Here is an 18,878-nt window from a genome sequence, read left to right as displayed (position 1 = left end):
AATAGCCTTAAAGGGACAGTCTACACCAGAATTTTTATTGTTTAAAAAGATAGATAATCCTTTTATTACCCATTTCCCAGTTTTGCATAACTAAACCATTTATAATAATATACTTTTAACCTCTGTGATTATCTTGTATCTAAGCCTCTGCAAACTGCCCCTTTTTTCAGTTCTTTTGACAGACTTGCAGTCTAGCCAATCAGTGCCTGCTCCCAGATAACTTCTCGTGCACGAGCACAGTGTTATCTATATGAAATACGTGAACTAACACCCTCTAGTGGTGAAACACTGTTAAAATGCAATTTGAAAGAGGTGGGCTTCAAGGTCTAAGAAATTAGCATATGAACCTCCTAGGTTAAGCTTTCAACTAAGAATACCAAGAGAACAAAGCAAAATTGGTGATAAAAGTAAATTGGAAAATTGTTTAAAATCACATGCTCTATCTGAATCATGAAAGTTTATTTTGGCCTAGACTGTCCCTTTAAGTAGATTAACACATGCTAAAGAGAAGGGTGGTTTTGCTTTCCCTAATATCAAGTACTATAACCTGGCTAATAACTTGTGCTCGCTTATACAGTTAATAGATCCAATAACTAAGCACATAAAAACTTTTGAGGCACTTTCTAGAGACTATAACTTAGATAAGTGATTGTTCTTTGCTTATTTACAAATTAGACACTTTATCCACAGCCATAAGACCAACAAAGGAACCTCATGGAAATTGGGACCGTTGGAGGTTATTATAGACAGATATCAATCAGGTAATCATGCATTGACATATATTTATAAAATGTTATCTTCTAAAGAGGAAGAGAGTAGAATGGAGAAGCTTTATTCTTCATGGAAACAAGACTTGCCAGAAATCTCGTCAGAATGCTTTCAAAAAGGTTTTAGTAGAGTTGTGAAATATTCAGCCAATCTAGCTATAAGAGAAGGCCACTATAAACTCCTTAATAGAGCATATCTTACGCTCAAGAGAATGGAAAAATGGTCCACAGAGGCCTCCGGGTGTCCAAGATGTAGGTTTCCATCTGCAGACTTAGTCCATATGTTTTATGCCTGTCCTAAAATTTGAAAACTATGGAAACAAATAGAATACTGGCTAAATAAATATATACCTTCTAGAATAACTCTAAAACCTATACAAAATTTTTTTTATCACTAGAAGATAGGATAAAAAACAAACCACTGATTATTACTGCAATACTTATAACTAGACAAATGATACTAAGATGCTGGAAAGATAAATGGGCCCCCACTATTGCTTCATTTGTTCACAACATAAAATACAAAATGATACTGGATCAACATGACCGTCTGATTTTTGAAGAGAGTAAATTAAGAAGGTTCATGATAAAATGGGAAACATTTATTCTTGATCAACCAAGGGAGGCCCAACTACAGTTTTTAGGTTATTTCCGTAAATCACCAACCTTCCTCCAGCTAATACTAACAGATAAATACCCGGCATATTGGAGGCAGCATCTATGCTAGGGGAGGGTGAGGGAGCGAAGGGAGTGAAACCCCCCCCCCCCCTTTTTTTTTCTTCTTTTTTCTCACGTACTACTCACCGGCAGAGAGGGACCAATGTATTTCAGTCTGAGGACTATTCATGTCGTCTGTCTCGTCCTCTTCCTTCACATTAAATAACCCAGTGCCCGGGTTTTCCTCTAGACGTCCTGTAATTACAGCAGGAAATTACCTATACATTAATTACAGTAACTTAACTTGTCGATTCTCTTTAATATTTGGAAACTGGCACAAATAAATTTTTATTTAAAAAAAAAAATATAACAAAGAATTAAGAAGGGTTAATAAACCAGCATCTTTGAAAAGTGTAGTCATTTTGTAGTATAAGTATATATATATATATATATATATATATATATATATATATATATATATATATATATATATACATACACACACTAATCCTCCCGATTAGTAAATGTGTATCATGTCTATAGCGCTCTCTGACCCTGCGTGTAACAGCCTATACCAGCGTGTAACAGCCTATACCAGCGTGTAACAGCCTATACCAGCGAGTAACAGCCTATACCAGCAACAAGTGCAATACAAAAGGAGGACATTTTAATAAAAAGGCTAAAATAGGATTTTATACACTGCTGTACATTACCAGTATATTAGTGACACCTATGTCCCTTTAAGGCGATCAAATCAGTGAGGCTTCTGGTTGGTTAGTATAAATATTATCCCCTTCTGATGACAAAACCAGGTGTCATGTGACGTCCTGCTTTTATTTATATATATATATATATATATATATATATATATATATATGTGTGTGTGTGTGTGTGTGTGTGTGTCGTCCTGCTTACCTCCGTGTGCATCAGAAAGCTCTGAGGTTTGGTTCTTGTCAGAAGACATGGTCTTGTTCAGCAACTGAATTTGTATTCTTATAATGTTTCCCCTTTACTGACAAACGCAGTGACTGTATTGTACGTGATCTTCACAGTGACAGCAGCCTAGAAAGAAGAGAGAAGAAAGAGAGAGAGAGAGAGAGAGAGAGAGAAAGAAGAGAGAAGAGATATTTTTATTTCTCTTGTTACAGAACTTTAACCCTTTCTTTTCTGAGGCATTTGACACCCCTGATCTGAAGCTGTTTCACATCATATCAATTCCAGTGAATTACCCACACAAATTATAAGCAGTTTTACATTTTTTGTTTGATAGGCCGTTTTTAAAAACAAGTTTGTATTATAAAACAAATACAATAAAAAGCCACCGTATAGAATACATAAAAAGTGAGATTTTTTTAGTGGTTTTTCTATAACGTACATGATACAATAGCACAGGAGTAAAAAACATTATACACATTACACACACACACATTATACATTATACACATTACACACATACATTATACACACACATTATACATATTACACACACAATATACATATTACACATTACACACATACATTATACATATTACATACACATCCTATTATATAAAAGTAGTTTTGTCCGAAGCTGCCATGCGCAGTACAGACAGCACGAGGACAAACACACCTGGCCTTTGAGTCCCTGGCCCTGCTGGTGAATGATCTCAGATCTGCGCCTCGGCAGAAGTGGGTGTGGCCGGGCAAGGATGGCCGTGAAGGGGGCGTGGCCAGGCGCGGTCGGAAGAAAGGAGATAGAGAGAGAGGAGAGAAAGATAGAGAGGGGAGAAAGACAGGGGGAGAGAGACAGCAAAAGAGAGAAGGGGAAAGAGACAGCAAAAGAGAGAGGGGGAAAGAGACAGCAAAAGAGAGAGGGGGAAAGAGACAGCAAAAGAGAGAGGGGGAAAGAGACAGCAAAAGAGAGAGGGGGAAAGAGACAACAAAAGAGAGAGGGGGAGAGAGACAGCAAAAGAGAGAGGGGGAGAGAGACAGCAAAAGAGAGAGGGGGAGAGAGACAGCAAAAGAGAGAGGGGGAGAGAGACAGCAAAAGAGAGAGGGGGAGAGAGACAGCAAAAGAGAGAGGGGGGAGAGAGACAGCAAAAGAGAGGGGGGATAGAGACAGCAAAAGAGAGAGGGGGAGAGAGACAGCAAAAGAGAGAGGGGAGAGAGACAGCAAAAGAGATAGGGGGAGAGAGACAGCAAAAGAGAGAGGGGGAGAGAGACAGCAAAAGAGAGAGGGGGAGAGAGACAGCAAAAGAGAGAGGGGGAGAGAGACAGCAAAAGAGAGAGGGGGAGAGAGACAGCAAAAGAGAGAGGGGGAGAGAGACAGCAAAAGAGAGAGGGGGAGAGAGACAGCAAAAGAGAGAGGGGGAGAGAGACAGCAAAAGAGAGGGGGGATAGAGACAGCAAAAGAGAGAGGGGGAGAGAGACAGCAAAAGAGAGAGGGGGAGAGAGACAGCAAAAGAGAGAGGGGGAGAGAGACAGCAAAAGAGAGAGGGGGAGAGAGAGACAGCAAAACAGAGAGGGGGAGAGAGAGACAGCAAAAGAGAGAGGGGGAGAGAGACAGCAAAAGAGAGAGGGGGAGAGAGACAGCAAAAGAGAGAGGGAGAGAGAGACAGCAAAAGAGAGAGGGAGAGAGAGAGCGCAAAAGAGAGAGGGAGAGAGAGAGCGCAAAAGAGAGAGGGAGAGAGAGAGCGCAAAAGAGAGGGGGAGAGAGCGCAAAAGAGAGGGGGGAGAGAGAGCGCAAAAGAGAGGGGGGAGAGAGAGCGCAAAAGAGAGGGGGGGGGAGAGAGCGCAAAAGAGAGGGGGGAGAGAGAGCGCAAAAGAGAGGGGGGAGAGAGAGCGCAAAAGAGAGGGGGGAGAGAGAGCGCAAAAGAGAGGAGGGAGAGAGAGCGCAAAAGAGAGGAGGGAGAGAGAGAGAGAGCGCAAAAGAGAGAGGGGGAGAGACAGCAAAAGAGAGGGGGAGAGAGACAGCAAAAGAGAGGGGGAGAGAGACAGCAAAAGAGAGGGGGAGAGAGACAGCAAAAGAGAGAGGGGGAGAGAGACAGCAAAAGAGAGAGGGGGAGAGAGACAGCAAAAGAGAGAGAGGGAGAGAGACAGCAAAAGAGAGAGGGGGAGAGAGACAGCAAAAGAGAGAGGGGGAGAGAGACAGCAAAAGAGAGAGGGGGAGAGAGACAGCAAAAGAGAGAGGGGGAGAGAGACAGCAAAAGAGAGAGGGGGAGAGAGACAGCAAAAGAGAGAGGGGGAGAGAGACAGCAAAAGAGAGAGGGGGAGAGAGACAGCAAAAGAGAGGGGGGGAGAGTGACAGCAAAAGAGAGGGGGAGAGAGAGACAGCAAAAGAGAGGGGGAGAGAGAGCGCAAAAGAGGGGGGAGAGAAGCGCAAAAGAGGGGGGAGAGAAGCGCAAAAGAGAGGGGGGAAGAGCGCAAAAGAGAGGGGGAGAGAGCGCAAAAGAGAGGGGAGGAGAGAGAGTGCAAAAGAGAGGGGAGGAGAGAGAGCAAAAGAGAGAGGGGGGGAGAGAGCGCAAAAGAGAGAGGGGGAGAGAGAGAGAGAGAGAGCGCAAAAGAGAGGGGGGAGAGAGAGAGCGCAAAAGAGAGGGGGGAGAGAGACAGCAAAAGAGAGGGGGGAGAGAGACAGCAAAAGAGAGGGGGGAGAGAGACAGCAAAAGAGAGGGGGGAGAGAGACAGCAAAAGAGAGGGGGGAGAGAGACAGCAAAAGAGAGGGGGGAGAGAAACAACAACAGAGAGAGGGAGAGAGACAGCAACAGAGAGAGGGAGAGAGAGACAGCAAAAGAGAGAGGGGGGAGAGAGACAGCAAAAGAGATAGGGGGAGAGAGACAGCAAAAGAGAGAGGGGGAGAGAGACAGCAAAAGAGAGAGGGGGAGAGAGACAGCAAAAGAGAGAGGGAGAGAGAGACAGCAAAAGAGAGGGGGATAGAGACAGCAAAAGAGAGGGGGGATAGAGACAGCAAAAGAGAGGGGGGAGAGAGAGCACAAAAGAGGGGGGAGAGAGAGCGCAAAAGAGAGGGGAGAGAGAGCGCAAAAGAGGGGGGAGAGAGAGAGCGCAAAAGAGGGGGGAGAGAGAGAGCGCAAAAAATGGCCCGTGTGAACAGGCTTTAGGACTAGTTATACATATTACACACATACACAAACACATTATACATATTACACACACATTATACACATTACCCACACAATATACACATTACCCACACAATATACATATTAAATACACATTATACACACAATATACATATTACACATTATACACACATTATACAAATCGTTAGTTGCAGCCCTATTTATAATACTCAGTATGTGCATTTTACTTTAAATATAGGAAAAAAATATTTATTTATTATCCGATTAATCGAAAAAATAATCGACCGATTATGAAAACAATCGTTAGTTGCAGCCCTAAAATATATATATATATATATAAATATATATATATATATATATATATATATATATATATATATATATATATATATATATATATATATATATATATATACATATACACACACACACACACACACACACAGTATACATACACACACACACACACACATTATACCATACCCCCCAACTGTAACTGTCCTGATTTTCGCGGGACAATCCCTCATTTTAGGGGTCTAACCCGCTGTCCCGGGTAGACTCACATCTCTCTGGTTGCTCTGCAATTTTTTTAAAGCAATATTGTTGGTCACTGGTTATCACGTGACTACGTGCAGACCCATACAGACCCAGAGTGCATGACGACTGACGTCTGCAGTCACAAGTTTTTGGCGCACCGTCGTGACTGCATGTGCTGTGTCGAGTGAGTTCAGTAACAACTCTCACTCTGCGTGCCGCGCTAGGAGTGAAGGAAGTACTAGTGCCCAGTCAATGTTGTTTTTTATTCAGTCTGACAAGTCGTGAGTCAGAGTGACTGTGAGCAGAGTGACTGCTCTCTGTGACTGAGTGTGTCTACTGTCTCAGTCAGACTCTGTACTTGTGGTGTGGTGAAGAGCAGAGCGAGTTGAGCGAGTCAGTGACACTCTGTCACTGAGCGGTGTCACAGTGTGGAGTCAGCCGAGTCGTGCTGTGCCGCAGTGCTGGTGAGAGAGTTTCTGAGGACTCCGGTTTACTCCAATCTGGACTGTCCACCACGGGTAACTTCTTATTTCAGATCATTATCTGTGTGATATAAATATGTTTTTATGTTGCAGTGTGGGATTTATTGAGTTTGAGGATATTTTTTTTATAGAAAAAAAAAACAAAAAAACACATCTATTTGGACGGATCCTTGAAAGACCTTAACTGTCCCTGCCTAAAGGTAAGTTTTAGCTCAATAATTGGGAATGTCATAAGTTTGTTATAGCTTTTGCTATTGTAATTACAGACCACTTTTGTTTTTTGTTGTTGATGATACATTTTTTTTTCATTTGATGATAGCATTATATATGCAATTCATAGTTTATTCTATTCATACCACTATTAAGCATTTGTGTGCCCCATAGAGTTGAGACAAGTTATTTTTTATTAAAGATTTTATTGTAGATATATACAAACAATACAGACGTACCAAATATTCAAAACAAAAAGCAAGCCATACAAGGCTATCATATAACCCTTATTATAATACAAATGAAATAAACAATTGTTGAAAACAAAATATACATACATTAAATTTTCTGTTTTAAAAGATACTTAATTTCTTTCCGTCAATTTATATTCATAATCCTCTCTGAATTAGGGTTAATACATCCTGATAAGTCTTGCGTCTGCTTATATTCTTATAACCCAAAAGAACTTAAAAATAAATTGGACAAAACAGAGGGGAAAAAAAAAAAAAACCCCACAAAATATTACTTTGCGCCCCTCCATTCCCCCCCCCCCCGATCACCGTCATCCCAATCCATTAATACCTTAATACCTTATAATTAGGGAATTCATTTCTTGCAATCGCATTAATCAAGGTTTCTGATTCTCTAAAATGGTATATTAACCGCACTTGTTCCACCTCAGAAAATGACTGAATAAACATTTTCCATTTACTAAGGAAACGTTTAATCTGCGATTCGGAATTGACTGCTGTGTCATATTGTTCCACTATCAATTGTCCCTTAATTTTATTAATGCACTCTACCAAATTGGGGCATTTTTTGGCCTTCCAATATTAACGATCTCCCTACTAGTATTACTGTATTCACAAATTTAAAATTAATTTGTGTTTTAGGAGTTTGAAACATAAAAAAAGATATCTTCTTTATCTAATTTAATCTCCTTCCTGTTAATTTTATTCAGCCAATAATTCAGCTTACCCCAAAATTTTTGAATTTGTGGGCATTTCTATAGGCAATGTACTAGATCAGCTAATGGCAAACTACATTTACAACATTTATTTTCCATATTTTTTTCCCATTTTGCTTTTACAGCTGGGGTAATATATACCTTATTTACTACTTTCATGTGAGATTCTCTCCAACCAACAGACAGAGTTGCTTTATCTACCAGGATGAAGGTCTTTTGTAATCTCTCTACTGGCTGACGCCAACTCGCTGCCAGTGCCCCTATTCTTGTTGTTTCTTGAAACTTTTTAATTGTTTTATAAAAAAAGGAAATATAATAGTGTCCTTGACTATACAAATTTAGTACCATATTCATCCTTTCACCCAAAATATCTTCTATATATTCTTTATTTAAATCTTCAAAAAAATGTCGTACTTGTAAATAGGCAAAGAATTCTTTGTTTGGGATTCCAAACTCTCTTTTTAAATCTTGGAACGTTCTACATCCTTTGGTTTCTTTATCCCTTAACCGTTGTACCAAAATCAAGCCCTTCATTTTCCATCTATGAAATATTTTAGACTCTATTGCCGGTATAAAGTTGGGATTCCCAATTATTGTCAAATATTTTGAATATTTAGGACTTATTGGCAGTATTTTCAACAATTTGTGCCATGCCACAATTACATTCTTTATCGTAGATAGATTTTTTACTTTATCTGTAATTTACCTCTGCAATGTACTAGTGCTTTTAATGCATATGGGGCCACTAGATGTTCTTCTAATTCAGTTGTAGCATAATAGTTTACCTCTGTTAGCCACTCTAGTACAAAAGTTCCCCATGCATGTATGTTTCTAGGTCCGGCAAAGCCAAACCTCCCCCTGTTTTAGGCAGAGTCAGATTAACATTGTATTTATTGGCTAATATCTAGGAAAAGTTTTTTTCTTTTCTTTTTTTGCTACTCCTGACTAGTGGCTCATTGTTGAGAACTTGTATGATTTTTGAAGTTTATTTGTTTTTTAACTATGTGTTTATTGTATAAGTACCAGGTGTAAATTTGTAATCATCTGTGTGATTATATAAGGCAGACTTCAGTGTATTGTCTTCAGTCTATGATGAAGCGCCACTAGAGGGCACGAAACATGTCAGACGATTTGTCCTATTCTTGCATGTTTGCTAAACATGTGAAATAAAATATTTCCTGTTTAAATAATACTGCTGTGCTGTTCCGTTTTCATTTTTTTTTTTTTTTTTGCAAATAAATTTTTTATTGAAGTTAAAATAAGTATTAACAAACAAGGTTCACCTTTAGGACAATATTACATCAAAGAGAGTCTTACATTGTCTGTAATCTAAATTTGGTGACAAAACAGTATTGACATATAATAAGATAGTTACGTATATTCATATTTTAACATGGTGCTAGACAAAAGTGCAGGTGAAATGAAATAGAACTTCATTTTATATTATATTATTGGCAAGTGATCTCCACAACACAATGGAAAACGCTTCATAGCATATCTGAGTCAGAGCTTCAGTCTGTGGAGAGTTAGTATGTGTGTTGGCCACTCTTGGGCCGACATGTATAGGGGGGAAGGGGGTATCAGCGGGCAAAAAGCCGCTCAGATAGAAGAGGGGGAAATGGAGGGGCGGAGCCTTCTAATTAATGCGGTGGAGCTTATAATATAATTAAGTATGGGTTGGTTTCCTCTTCTGTTAAATAGATACTAAAGATAATACTAGGATTATAGGGTTCCTATTTCGGAGAAGTCGGCTAAGCTTCTCCCTGCTTGTGCAGAGTGAGATTATATACACTGTAGTGCGATGGGCATGTTAGGAGATTAGCAAATTGCGCAGCTATCAGTCTATAGGCTCTATAAGAGTCAAATACAACCCCTATAAGCACGGAAATGTCTAACCCATTAGGGGTATCCAGAATATGGGTGAACATATATATGCGCAAAGAAGTGAGTAAAAAAGCTTGCTCATAATACATCATATGTCTCCATATGGGGCTTATAGTTAAGGCTTCACAAAGGAGTATATAATTGATGAAGGAATGTATTCCACCATTTGATGGCCAAACTGTATCAGTCAGGCTAAGTAACCTTCAATGAATTATAATAACTCTCAGCTAAAGCAGAAATCAGCAAATAATATCTATGGTTAGTGATAAAATTAGAACATTACTGCGTAAGTATTTAGAACACAAGAGGGAGAGGTATGAAACTATACACAAACTTAGCAACCCATGGAAGGGGTGGATCCCTCTCTAAGAGGAGCTAAATAAGGGGCCTAGTAATTTGCCTAGATCTGTAGGTTTAGTCACTGCAGGGGCATTCATAACAGAAGAAATGAAAAGATAAAACATGCCTAGTCTGTAGGACACATGAGCTGCAGAATTATCATAAATGCTTAACCCAATTAACAAACCTTGAAGAGAAAAAAAGAAAAGTTTTCAAAGGTAAAACAAAGCTTGGTCAGTACAAAACTGTCAAACTTGAATGTACATATACATGGAGAAAAACATTAATAATAACTTAAGATAATTTATGAGTCTGTGTCTAGATTAGGATGGTATTGGTTATTATAGGCACACAACCTAACAATGTAGCATGTAGAGGGGGGTTTAATCCCCTTTGTCATTAACATACGTTCCATAATAGTGTAGAGCCCTGTAATAGATGTACTCAGAGCTGTGAGTGCTTTATATATTTCTGACCTTACATGTGTCTCATGCTAGGGAATGCTCGATACACAAAAGGAGATATATCTAGATGATTGGTATACATATAAGAGGTTAAGTTCTACAAGGGGGGAGGGGAGAAAAAGAAACCTATGGTTTAACATCGTTTGAAACAAGTGTAATGGAAAGCAAAATTAACCTCCCCACAAACCTCAAGGTGTATTTTCAAAACAAACAAACAATAAGTCCACACAGCTATGTAGATTAATGAGTGAACACAAACAACAACTTATGTCTAGCCAATTCCAGTGCTAGCCCTGTGGGAGATAGATATACAAGACAGACTTGGGAACATATGAATATTAGCATATTCATGATAGGAAGGGGGTAAAGGGGAAACTTTAGCAATCCTTACGTTATTGATTTCATGAGAAAGTATCATATGCCCTGGGATTTAACTGATTGATATAGTTGGTAGGTATGGGGATGTGGCCCTGGACTGCATTTCTGGTGTAAGTTTGCCTATATAGTGTTGCTCCATTGTGTTTCCTGAGGATCCATGTAGAAAGAAGGAATACCTCAACATTTCTGATAGAGATAGCATGGGAAGAGAAAAACAATATAGGAGCAATATAGGAGGGGCCATATGGAAGTCCTTAAATATGATCTCCCATGTGTCTTGCATGAATGCCAATTTAAACTGATAGAGGAGGTTACATGAGCAAAGCTTTTGTGCATTCACAAGACCAAGACAAACTTTCAACTGTGTCAATCACATTAGAACCTTAGGAATAACATTGAAAGGAGGCAGCAACTGAAGAGAAAAGTATAGTAAATTATATGTTATGGGGGTTTATAGGAGAGCTAAACATGTAAAGTAGGGTGTAGTAGATTTGCTAGCTCAGAAGATTGAACCCACAGTGAGAAAATATTTAGGATGCTAGTTGAGAGATCTAATCTCCAGAACATTGTAAATTAAGCTGTAAGATATAGAAGCTGACACATAAATCATAGATATTCAAACCTATGTACCAGAAATGTTAGAGCCGAGACTCACATGGCTAGAAAGGTATAAATGAGCGTCTGTAATGATAATGCATAGGAGAGTCTCAGATAACCTAAACAGCTATCCCTGGCTCCCTGCAGAGTCCCCAGTTACTTTAACCTACTCCAACTATAATTCTGAGTCCCAGAGGAGCTTGAACTTCATTGTTCAGTTGTGATGCGGCTGTCACTAAATAAGTTAGAAGTCCTCCATGGTCCGGTCTAAGTACTCTGAGGGTGCTGCTTGATGCACCTGCAAGAGAGGGCTGGATATTAAGGCTTGATTCACCCAGCGGAAAAGTCTGAGCTGCAGTCGCATGTGTCTGAGGACTATTTCTGATGCTGGCATCGTTGAGAAGATAGGGTGCTTTCCCAGGTATGTGACTGGGCTGTGTGTACCCTAAAAGACTGCTCTCGTATAGCGGAGCGCTGGCTTGAGGCTGAGCTGGGGTGTTATAAGGGGCCAGCATCAATATAGGCAGCATGTCATCCTGTGCGGTGAGGGCTTCTCTGTGCACTATCGCTTCAGTGACTGTATCCGGCAGCTTAGTCGGTTGAGGGTGGAAGTCTAGTTCTCGTCTCGGTTCATGACACCTGAAGGCTGGAGTAAGTGTGCCAGAGGGTGTATCCGTTACCTCCTGTAGTCTGATCACGGACGCAGCACAAGACCTGCTATGTGTGACAGAATCAGTGTCCGCTGCTTGCTGTTCCGGTAATTGCAGGAAGGCAGAGGCTAGTAGCATTAAATCCTCTTTCATGCTCTGAAACCTCAGTGTTAGAAGATGTTGGGTGCGCTGTACCCATAAGTCTAAGGCCTCCATAGCAGCCATGTTGTTAGAAGTATGGGAGTCCGCGTGGTATAATCTTTGAAGCTGGATCCGTCTCAGATTTGCTAATTAACTCCTTTTCAGATTTCTTAAAAGCCCAATAAATGGTATTTATTTACTATAGTCACAAAGGAGAGATTTGGGCTCCTTAAGTATAGTTTAAATTATGAAATTATATCTAAGAGCTAGGAGCTTCAGGAGAACACATCTGGCTGCCTCTGTAGCTGGCTCCGCCCCTACCCGTTTTCATTTTTTCATTCTGACAAGCAGTTGGTTCCTGTTTTCTTGGAGCATTGCACCCTTGCCCTCAAGCCTCCATCCGTGGCGTCTGACGTCACTATTGCAAGCCCTGGAGACGTTCGGTGAGGAGTTTGGAGCGGCCAGACGATATTGTTTATAAAATGCAATTGCCTTACGTTTCTTCCCCCATAAAAACTTTAAACAGTCCCGTCTAAATAATAAAAGATCCTTATGCTTGATAAATATAGGCAAATTTTGTAGTAGATATAAAATTTTAGGAAATAATACCATTTTAATTAAATTAATTTTGCCTGACAATGTCAGCGGAAAATTGGACCAACTTGCCAAGTCTTTGGACATTTTTGTCCATATTTGAGGATAATTTAATGTGTACCATTTCTTTGGATCCCTGGCCAATACAATACCTAAATATTTCAACTTTCCGTTTGCGTCCTTAAATGGAGCATTCTTATAGCTATTTTTTCTGTTTCTGTAGCCAGAAAATCTCTGATTTGTTGATGTTAACTTTATAGCCTGCGAACATCCCAAACTTTTCCAGAATCTGGATTAATAAAGGAATATTTCTTTTGGTATCTTTTATAAAGACCAACAAATCGTCTGCATATAATAATAATGTGATTCTTCTCTTCCCCAACCAAATACCCTCAATTTCTTTTCTCAAATAAATGGCTAATGGTTCAATAGCTAAATTGAACAGGTAGGGGGAACGTGGGCACCCTTGTCTGGTTCCTTTCTGGAGTGTAAAATTTGGTGTTGTGCTACCATTTATTAAGATATTGGCCTGGGGTTCTTTATAGATCATCTGTACCAATCTGAGGAAAGGGCCTGTAATCCCAAATTTTCCTATTGTCGTAAATAAATGATCCCACGTAATCATGTCAAAGGCTTTTTCAGCATCAATAGATGTAATAGCCATATCTGTTTGTTTTTCACTTTCCCTTTTTTTCACTTGGTTCCAATATGACTCAATTATAAATTGCAGTTTCCTCACATTGGTTGTTGAACTTTTATTTGGCATAAAGTCAACTTGATCTTTATGGATTAATGGGGCCATCACTTTCTTTAATCTTTGGGAAATCACATTCATAAGTAATTTATAATCTTTAATAATGAGATGGGTCTGTATGAACCCATCTCTTCCGGGTTCTTATCTTTTTTCAACATTAACGAAATTGTTGATGCTGTGAAATATTTAGACTGCATCTTATTTTTTATATATAGCGTATTAAAGAGAGCTTCTAATATTGGCGTTATTTCCTCCATTATTTTATAAAAGTCTATCAGGATCTGGTCAGGACCGGGCGCCTTATTAGCTGTCGTATTTTCAATTGCTTTCTTTATTTCCTCTTGTGTTATTGGTTTATTTAACTCTTCCAGGTCTTCTCTATCTAAATGAGGTAATCTGATTTTATCCCAAAATTCTGCTTTTACTTCCAGGTTACATAGAAACATAGATATTGACGGCAGATAAGAGCCATAGGCCCAGCAAGTCTGCCCGACCTTACCTAACAGTATAAACTTATCTAGTTCGTAGGATAGCCTTATGCTTGTCCCATGCATTTTTAAAGTCCCCCACAGTGTTTGTTGCTACTACCTCTTGAGGAAGTTTATTCCATAAATCAATCACTCTTTCTGTAAAGAAGTGCTTCCTCAAATTACTCCTGAATCTACTACCCTTTAGCTTGAGCTCATGACCCCTTGTTCTTGAATTTTCCATTTTATGTAAAATACCCACAGCCTCAGTTTTACTAAACCCTTTAATGTACTTGAAAGTTGCTATCATATCACCTCTTTCCCTTCTCTCCTCTAGGTTGATATTATCTACTGCGTACATTTTTTGAAAATATCCGTATATACAATCATTTATTTCTTTAGTGTTTGTAAATCTCTCCGTTCCCTTTCTAATAGCCTCTATGGCACGTTTTTTCTTTTTAACTTTGACCAGATTTGCTAAGAATTTACCTGCTCTTCCACTATGTCTATAGAAAAAAGCCCTTGTTCTAAGGTCTTCCTATCTTAATTTTTGCATTAGGAAGGTTTCTCTTACTTGTTTAGCCCTTATGTATTTGTCCCAGAGCTTCCCCGATCTGTCACTTAGGAATGCATTATAACAATTACGTACCTGTCCTGCTAGCTGTAAATCTTTCTGTTGTATAACTCGTTTATTCCTGACTAGATAGGCCTTAATTTCCCCTCTGATAAACCCTTTAAAAGCTTCCCAGAATATTTCATGTTTGTTTTCAGATTCCTTTTTAAAGTAACAATAATCATGCCATTTTTTTTTTTCAACCACTCCTTGAATTTAAAGTTAGAGCAAAAATAAGTAGGGAAGAAAAACTTTGCAGGGTCTCTTTTAACCCTTTTAAATTTAAGGTTTAGAGAAATAATGGCATGGTCGGATATAATGACCTCTTTGATATCTGTGAATATTTCTGTGCCCAGCAAATTTTCTGAAACTAAGAAAGCATCTATTCTAGACATTGTTTTGTGGCTATGTGATATACATGAGAAACATCTTATATCTGGGTTCTGGATTCTTCAAATGTCTTTAAGTCTTAGATTCTTACATAAATTCTTAAGTACCTTAGTTTCCGATCAGCTATTTCTATTCATAGACGGTTTTAACCTATCCAAAGTTGGGTATATTACCATATTTAAATCACCTCCCAAAATTATATTTTCCACATCAAAATTCATTAATTTAACTTGCATCTTGTTCCAAAAGATTTTATCTAAGTTATTGGGACCATAGATATTGCATAGAATCAGAGGTCTTTCCTGGACTTCAATACGCAAAATTATAAATCTTCCCTCTGTGTCTAATTCTTTTACCAGGATCTTATAGTCTAGCTTTTTATTGAATATTATTGCCACTCCTCTTTTCCTTGCTATACATGGTGTTGCCACCACCTCCCCTACCCACCCTACTTGTAGTTTGTCTATTTCCTGCTCTTTCAAGTGGGTTTCTTGTAACATTACTATGTCCGCGGAATGTTTTTTACATTGCTTCAAGATGCTTTTCCTTTTCCATAGAGAGGAGATCCCTCCCACAATCCATGATATAATTTTAATTTGGTCAACCATTTAGATTAGACTAGCATTAGAATCAACATAACGAGGCAGAGAGGGGGAAAGACAGTGGGGCGCAAAACAAAACAAACAAAAAAGAAAGGGAGAAAGAAAAAAAAACACATTTATAAAAGTATATACCGTGAAACATAAAAAGAGAGTACTGGGGAAACCACCCCTGTACAACTCATGAACACCAGATAGTTTATATTCAAATAGACCTGTAACAACCACACCTCTTGGAGGACCTGGCCTCCTCAAACTACTGCATGAACTGTTATTCTTCTCTTGAGCCTCCATATCTCTTAGCTTGACTTAAAATTAGCAATTCTTGTTTACTCTGCTTCTTTACTACTTGCCCTTAACATTCTGTCTTGCATACAGGAAAGCTTTAGCTTCTTCATAATTATTCAGCAAGACATTCCCTTGGTCATAAATTTTTTTATTTTGGCCTGATATATAATTGTGGCTTTCAAGCCTATTTTAATTAGATTTGTGCATATGGGTACCATTTCTTTCCTTTTCTTGGAGGTTTCTACTGAAAAATCTTGAAAGAGTAGTATACACTGATCTCCAATTGCTACTGGTAATTTTTTCTTATAATGATTCATAATATTAACTTTGTCTTGGTAATTCAGTTGCCTTCAACAGACTAGGTTTATTTATTGCCTTCAACAGACTAGGTTTATTTAAATTGCTTGTTATTATAAACTTTTTTTTACATTGAAACACTACCTTATTCATTAATTTAAAATGCAAACCACGGCTATTATATGTGTGGGTACTTTTGTGCAAATCTGGCTGTCTGTATAAGGGCAAAGGTGCCAGTGTGGGTATCAGTACCTGGGTGTGTTTGTGTGCAAGTGTTTCTGGGTGCTTGTGTGTGTGTTAGTTTATTCATGAGTGGCTATGTTCCAGTGTATGGCTTTTTGTGAGTGGGTAGGGTACCCATGTATGGGAATATGACTACTGACTGTGATTGAGTTAGTGCTTATGCCCTAGTGCCAGTGCTTTTTCTAGTTCTTGCGATATATGAGTAAATGTGGCTGTCCTTATAAATGCATTGATGCAAATGTGTGGTGTATGTTTCACTGTCACTACCTGCTTTTTATTTCTGTCACCCCATAATTGTATAGGCTCCTATGTCCATAAGCAGAAATATAATTTAATATGGCTGTTGGGGACTTTCTATACATGAATGTCAAAATGCGTTTATGTTTGTGCAGGGGTCAGGGTACTTTAAAATCCAAGGATGAATGTGTTTGTGAGAGGCTTTATATCTATTATAAAACTATATGTACTATATGTGCGCTATTTACTCGCTTCCCCTGTTTTTTTTTTTTATACCAAACATAAAACTATATAATATTATACACTATATATATATATATATATTATACACATTACAAACATTATACACATACATTATACATTACACACACATTATATACTGTATACACATTATACACATACATTACACACATATATTACACACATTATACTGTATATATATATATATATATATATATATATATATATATTATACACATACATTACACACATTATAATGTATATATATTATACACATTCACATTATACACATACATTACACACACATTATATATTACACACATTATACACATACATTACACACACATATTACACACATTATACTGTATATATATATATATATATATATATATATATATATATATATTATACACATACATTACACACATATATTACACACATTATACTATATATATATATATATATATATATATATATATATATATATATAATACATTACACACATATATTACACATATATATATATATATATATATATATATATATATATATATATATATATAATACATTACACACATATATTACACACATAATATATATATATATATATATATATATATATATATATATATATATATATATATTATACACATTACAAACATTATACACATACATTACACACACATTATATATTACACATACATTATATACTGTATACACATTATACACATACATTACACACATTATACTGTATATATATATATATATATATATATATATATATATATATATATATATATATATATATTATACACATATATTACACACATTATACTGTATATATATTATACACATTACACACATACATTATACAGTATATACACATTATATATACACAATATATACATACATTACACACATATGATATATATATTATACACATTAAAAACATTATACACATACATTATATATATACACATTACAAACATACACATACATTACACACACATTATATATATATATACACACAAACATTATGCACATTAGTTTATTACTAATTTACTGACCTTTAGTTACAGGTAACAACAATCTACCCGGAAACAACAGGGTGAAAACAGGAAACCTTTGACCCTCGTTGTAACTGTCGTGACGTCACTAGTATGCGACACGGAAATGCAAGAAAACTCAAGTAGTCTATCTGCAGACTGGAGCTCCAATCTAGACAGGAAACATGTGACCTACACTCAAAGCTTTTTTTTTTTTTAATCAACTTTACTATAACAAACAACTTATAGACAATCATTCTGAAAACGAAACATTTTGCAGATTTCTTGTTCTTCTTAATGTGCACTCACAGTGGTTTATGCTGATTGTCATTTATAAGGTAACCACTGTGAGTGCACATTAGAAAGAACAAGAATGCTGCAAAATGTTTCGTTTTCAGAATGATTGTCTATAGGTTGTTTGTTATATTAAAGCTTTTTTTAAAAAAAAAAAAGCTTTGGGTGGAGGTCACATGTTTCCTGTCTAGAGTGGAGCTCCAGTCTGCAGCTAGACCCTTCTCGTTGCGGCTGAATCCCATCCTGCTGTGGGACCTGTTATAGTCACGTGACTTGTGACATCATCATCATCAGTAGTGTAGCCGGAAAGGAACAAGGTAATACATTGTTGTTATGTGAGTTAGTGTGTGACACACGGATCCGCTTTTTGTCTGATGTGAGTCATGACTGGGGTTGTATAATTAGTAGGGAGCAGAGAGGGGAGAGAGCTGTGAGTTAGGGGCTGTGTGAGACAGGACTGGGGCTGTATAACTAGTAGGGAGCAGAGGGGGGGGGGGAGAGAGCTGTGAGTTAGGGGCTGTGTGAGTCAGGACTGGAGTTGTATAATTAGTAGGGAGCAGAGAGAGCTGTGAGTTAGGGGCTGTGTGAGACAGGTCTGGGGTTGTATAATTAGTAGGGAGCAGAGAGGGGAGAGAGCTGTGAGTTAGGGGCTATGTGAGACAGGACT

At 37.9% G+C, this 18,878-nt stretch overlaps 1 protein-coding gene across 2 annotated transcripts in view; it reads right to left on the bottom strand.

The window, feature by feature from the left end:
- LOC128666722 (gastrula zinc finger protein XlCGF7.1-like) overlaps positions 1-18,018 on the bottom strand; it is a 127,843-nt gene extending 109,825 nt beyond the window's left edge. For both annotated transcript variants that reach the window (XM_053721469.1, XM_053721470.1), the window contains exons 1-3: positions 17,939-18,018; positions 2,340-2,486; positions 1,572-1,679 (exon numbers count right to left, since the gene is read on the bottom strand). In XM_053721469.1, the coding sequence (XP_053577444.1) occupies positions 1,572-1,679; positions 2,340-2,388 (157 nt within the window). In that variant the 5' untranslated portion in view covers positions 2,389-2,486; positions 17,939-18,018. The remainder of the gene's footprint in view (positions 1-1,571; positions 1,680-2,339; positions 2,487-17,938) is intronic.
- Between the last annotated feature and the right edge of the window lie 860 nt (positions 18,019-18,878).

The sequence above is a fragment of the Bombina bombina genome, chromosome 7 (genome assembly GCF_027579735.1).
Source record: "Bombina bombina isolate aBomBom1 chromosome 7, aBomBom1.pri, whole genome shotgun sequence".
Classification (NCBI taxonomy): domain Eukaryota; kingdom Metazoa; phylum Chordata; class Amphibia; order Anura; family Bombinatoridae; genus Bombina; species Bombina bombina.
The sequence above is the reverse complement of the archived record's forward strand: the minus strand, read 5'-3'. Positions and strand labels throughout refer to the sequence as shown.